The 5,531-nt window shown below is 38.8% G+C and overlaps 1 protein-coding gene across 2 annotated transcripts; it reads right to left on the bottom strand.

Moving 5' to 3' along the window:
* Positions 1-462: 462 nt before the first annotated feature.
* LOC111577922 (uncharacterized) lies at positions 463-5,531 on the bottom strand. Of its 2 annotated transcripts, XM_023284449.3 has the most exons (5): positions 5,393-5,531; positions 2,940-3,036; positions 2,681-2,775; positions 1,559-1,729; positions 464-1,433 (listed from the first exon to the last, which is right to left on the bottom strand). In XM_023284449.3, the coding sequence occupies exons 2-5, from the start codon at positions 3,031-3,033 to the stop codon at positions 936-938; spliced, it is 858 nt and encodes a 285-aa protein (XP_023140217.2). In that variant the 5' UTR covers positions 3,034-3,036; positions 5,393-5,531; the 3' UTR covers positions 464-935. The 2 variants fall into 2 exon arrangements, with proteins under 2 accessions (XP_035810601.2, XP_023140217.2); XM_035954708.2 differs by lacking the exon at positions 5,393-5,531 and having other exon boundaries at positions 463-1,433; positions 2,940-5,372.

Here is a 5,531-nt window from a genome sequence, read left to right as displayed (position 1 = left end):
TTTTCCTACTGGCAACATCAGATAACTGGGCATAAATATTTCCTCCAAACTCTCAGAATTAGTTCACCTGAACTTCACTCCACTTTTGGACAAAGTCTGTGATGATCTGAGGCGTTGGAACAACCTCCCCATCTCCCTTTTGGGACGAATAGCTACAGTCAAAATGAAAATATTACCTAAAATCAACTACCTCTTCTCCATGATTCCATTTAAACCCACATCAAAGTGGTTCCAATCGTTAGACTCCGCTATTGGTAAATTCTACTCAAAGAATAAAAAGGCTAAAATCAGTTTGACTACCCTCCAGAAGAATAAATCCGAAGGGGGACTGTACTTCTGAACAATGACAATAAAGGCTCTTTAAGTCTTTAAGAAATGCACAAAAAAAGTTTAAATCTCATATCTAAATAATCTGGAATATAATTATTAATCAGCTTGATAATTACTTTATATTAACCTTTAATTATTGTCTTCTGTGTTTGAATCGGATGAATATGTTGTGATGTAATAAAGAAAAGTACCATGACACTTGTCTGATTGGAATGAAAACACAAAACCTTAAGTTATGTTTAATTTACTTGATCTTAATGAGTGTTTCTAATGTTAATGATACAGACACACAATAGCCTTGTTTTACCAGGTAGATTTTGCCACACTGGTATACAGAAAAAGCTAATTAAAATAAAACAGGTTCCATTTTGTATATATAAAACATCTTAAGTATTTCAGTAATGGAGATTCAGAGGTAAATACCAAACATATTTGTCATGTGCAATTTAAAGTTCAGCCAGAGGGAGGCAGAGAAACCACAAATAAGAGCTTAGTTGTCTTGTGGAGCAGAGTTACATGCCACAAACATTTGGTGTCCAGGAGACTATATTGAGACCTTTCAAAATAAATGCATTGATTTTTTGTTGTGTTTTTAAACACTTCTGTTAAAGATCTCTTGTTGAATTAAGATAAGACACCGGATTGCCTTCATTTCTCTGCCATACCGGAATAGAAGTCTGTCTTGGAGCTACACCGCCTGGGCAGATTCTGAATGGTGAACTGGTCTTGCAACATTGCCGCGTTAGTTTCAGGCAAACAAAGCAGAACTCCTTATGACATCGAGGACATATAACATTTTTGCAGTTTTGTCTACTATGTTCTATCTTCATGCCACATGTAGGACAGAGTCGGATAGAGGGGCAGCTGGTGACGCCCGCCACCTCCGGCAGGTCGATGGATTTGCATGTCTGCAGCAGTTGCAGGTCCCTGTTGATGCAGTCATCGTTGCCACAGCGGTCCGATCGAGGAGCTGAGCCCTTCCATGGCTTCTGACACTGCCAGCAGAACTGATAGGTTCCCCCCTGATCAGCTGTGCATATGATACATATGACACACAGGTTGGAAAGATCCTTCCTCTCCATGTTTGTTTTGCACTGGGGACACTGATGGGGGAGAACAGTGAAGAAAAAATAAACATCAGTCCACTTGATTTGGTTTTAATGTTTAAATCAGAGTAAATCCCTGAAAAGTCAGCATTAATACAACCACAGAGCACTGGACCACTTACTGGCTGAAACTCGCAGTGTCTAGCAGCAGCCATGCGGGCCATGTTGTCCTCAAAGTGCTGCATTTCCTCAACAGATAAATCTGCCAGTCTGCGCACCTCTTGGTACGACCACGCCTTATTGCACCTTGTGGTCCCCTCTACCAGTGCAGGGCCTTTAAATGTGTAATGCCCCTTAAAACACAAAGAAAAATCATTTTGAAATGACAGAAAGCAATCAAGGGACTTTTTACTTAAGTAGAATATTGAGGTAATTAAGAGATCTGACTCTACTTGAGCATTTCTCTTTCTTGCAAGTTTATACTTCTGTTCTCCTACTTTTCATATATTTTTCACTCCATCAAGGAACACGTTGGAGTTTTGTGGCGATAAGCGTCTGTCTGTCTGTCTGTTCGCAACATTACTCAAAAACCGAATAACGAATTTGGATGAAATTTTCAGGGAAGGTCAGAAATGACACAAGGACCAAGTGATTAGATTTTCGGCTTCTAGACTGGATCTATGGATTTGTTAAAGACTTCTGTATCATTGCGAGATCGTGGTCACTGTAACTATGATAACAAGTGAACACTACGTCAGTTGCCTGCTGACGATCACAAAATTGCGATCCTACTGCAAATCGACTGCTGTGGACTTATCGGGACTTATCTGCTGGAAATCATACAAGGAACAATTGATTAAATTGTTGGGGTGTTTCCGAGTTCCATCACTTTCCACCGCCCGCTACATATTTAAGTCACGCAATTCGATATCTGTATATAACGTACACATGCATAACACACGCCTGTGCGCAGTGCAAGGTCATTTTTTTGTCGGAAATGACACAACGACTCAGAAGCCTTGGTGGAGTACTGCGCTCTCTGAGTATTTTTCTTGTTTTTAAATCTGTCCTGGCTTTGGTTTCTGCTTTTATATCTCCTGTCCCTATCTTTGTAAGTGCACAATTTACATCCCTTTTCAATAAGCTACTTAGTGCTTGTGCTTCCTCTCTTTCTCTGTTTTCCCTCCTTTCTGATTGTCTGTTCTGCCCTCATTGGCTTCACCTGTATCCCGTCTCATCGATGTGTATAATCTTGTCTCTCTTTCGATTCCATTGTGCACATACAGATACTGCATCCATTATACCTGGTCCAGCAGGTTGTGACACCACTGTGTTAGAGATTCAGGAGTGACGGCGTGGCCGCAGGACATCTCTGCTCTGAGAGAGTCATCATCTGAGGCTGAGATGGGCAAAAGCAAATATCAGCTACATTACTTGGTAATATGCAGTTCATACAGCTGTGAGTTCATGAAAATATGAGGAGACAATTACAGAGGAAGGGGAAGAAAAACTATTGAAACTGTTGTTTGTAGCATTTTTCTGTTCAGTGAAAAAGAATCTTACAAATTGGATCCAAGTCGTCCCTCCTGGTGACAAACTTGAGGGTGGTATCTAGTGGGTCATAGCCCTTCATCTCTGGTAGGCCCTGAATGCTCATGTTCTGTGTGAAAAAAAAATCTGAAACCATGAATACTGAAAAATAAGATTTACAGAAACATTTTATTGAAATAGTCCATAGTATATTTTGTAACTCCCATTTTTGTTCTTTGTATTAGGTAGATTTGGAGCATCAGTTTGCCTTAGGTTTTGGAGCAGTTCTTCTAATTTGGTGGCTTTGACTGATGTAAACAGGAAGTATAACGCTTCTATTGAGAAAGTCTGTGGGTTACCACGAGCTCTGTTTTATGTTCTGTAATGCTTCGACAAACTGCCACCATTAAAAGTATGCAGAATTAAAACAGACAGACACTTTATTTATCCCCTTCAGGCAATTCTAGAAATCCAGGAGCTCACACACGCTACATTCAAGGTAGATAAGGAGACAATATACACCGATCAGCCACAACATTATGACTACTGACAGGTGAAGTGAATAACATCAATCATCTTTTTATAATGAAATGTTCTGCTGGGAAACCTTGAGTCCTGACATTCATGTGGATGTTTGACATGTACCACCCACCTAAACATGGCAGGTCCAGCAACTCACCCAACCACCCATGACAACAGCAGTCCTTGATGCCAGATGTCACCCTCAGCAGGACAATGCACCCCGACACACCACAAAAACTGCTCAGGAGTGACCCGGGGAACACAACAGAGCTAAGGTGGTCACCCGGGTTCCACACTCCCCAGATCCAGATCTTACTGAGCATCTGTGGGATGTGCCAGGATAAGCCTGATCTAGTTAGGTTCCACCCTGCAACCCATAGGACCCACAGAATTCACTGCCACCATCCCGGTACTACAGGACATCCCAAGAGGTCCTGGGTCCATGCCCCACTGGGTTCAAGTGGTCACAATGTTATGCCTGATTGGTGTATAAAAGAATGTGCAAATCGTGTTGGTTGAAGAAACAGTAATAAGGTGCCAAAAATGCAGGTATTTATAATAAAATAGAGTATTAGAAAAGTCCAGAAGCTTAAAATGTGAAGATAGAAATAGAATAGAAATAGAACATATGCTAGGATATACAGACAGCTATCACTGCATTACTTTGACAAAGATGATAGATTAAAAAAGATTTAAGACAAGTCTTGAAGATAAATATACTTAATGTTCTGATTTACAAGCGCAACAGACATCATAGACAATGATATCTTTGGAAACTACATCACATTGAACCTAATGATACAATATCTTTGAAAGCATTCATATCCTTACACTTTTTGGACATTTTATTGCATCCTAATTGTATTTTAAATTAATGAAAGTGGCATTTTCTTCATCAATTAACCCTAAGCAGCCTATAATGACAAAATGAAAGCATATATTTTTTAATTTTACCAAATTTATTAAATATCAAGGATTTTCCATTTACAAAACTATTCAGACTCTTTGCTGTGGCTCTAAATTGCAGTCAGCTGTGTCCTGCTTGCTTTGCTCCTCCTTGAGATCTTAGCTGCCACCTGTGGCCGCTTGATTTGATTGGACAATTTAGAAAAAGCTCACACCTGTGTATATAAGGCCACATTCAGCTATGGAGTCCAGGGAACTGTGGTGAGATTATAAACTATACTTAAAGCTTTCAGTATTTCCTGGAGTAAACAGTTTCTTAATAACTGTGAAATGGGATAAATTTGAATCAGAAGAGCAACATCTCTTTTAAACTCTTAAAACATTCTTTTATCATAAAGCCTTTATGATTGCATGATCATAGTGGTCTCTATTTTCATGCTCTTCAGCTGTTTATTTTTCACTGATTTTTTTTTTTTTATCAAGAGTTAATAGTCTTCTTAAATGTTTGCTTTTGTAAAGAAGTTTTGTTCAGAGAAGTGCCACATGAATATAATCTAAATTACTTTCATTTTGTCATTATGGGTTACAAATTGTAGAATAATAAGTTTAAAAAAATCCACTTTTATTCATTTAAAATTGAATTTACTACACAATAATTTCTGGAATTGAGTGAATGCTTTCTGAAGAGACTGTTAAAAATGGACTGATTTACTAAATGTGGTTTAAAAACCTCTGACCTGAGGAGGTTTAGATAAGCTGCTGGTAAAAACAAGTATCATGGCAGCCATCAGCTGATTTTATGAGCACCAGTAGCTGATACTTCAGGAAACTTCCAGCTGATTCTCGTCCAAAACAAGTGAAGCTACTTTCATTTGAGATTATTATGGCCAAGTTCAGTTTAACACCTGGTAGAAAAATTACCAAAAAAAAAGACAGGAAAAATCCATTTTCCCTCATTTTTGCACTAGTTCAAATCAGTAACTTTGGCTGAATAGTACATGTAGTTTAAAAGCAGATGGGACATAATAATAGATTTAAATGAAGAAATGTCATCTTACCTCTGGGGCACAGCTTCTATCTCTGTAGTTTTATCTTTGTGTTCAACCAAAAGCAGATCAGTCACATCTGAAGCCAGTTCTGGAGGATTATTTTTGCGTAAAATCTAAACTTTTGGAGAGCCGTCGCACCGGTGTTCCA

This window comes from Amphiprion ocellaris, chromosome 9 (assembly GCF_022539595.1).
Source record: "Amphiprion ocellaris isolate individual 3 ecotype Okinawa chromosome 9, ASM2253959v1, whole genome shotgun sequence".
In the NCBI taxonomy this organism is placed as follows: domain Eukaryota; kingdom Metazoa; phylum Chordata; class Actinopteri; family Pomacentridae; genus Amphiprion; species Amphiprion ocellaris.
The sequence above is the reverse complement of the archived record's forward strand: the minus strand, read 5'-3'. Positions and strand labels throughout refer to the sequence as shown.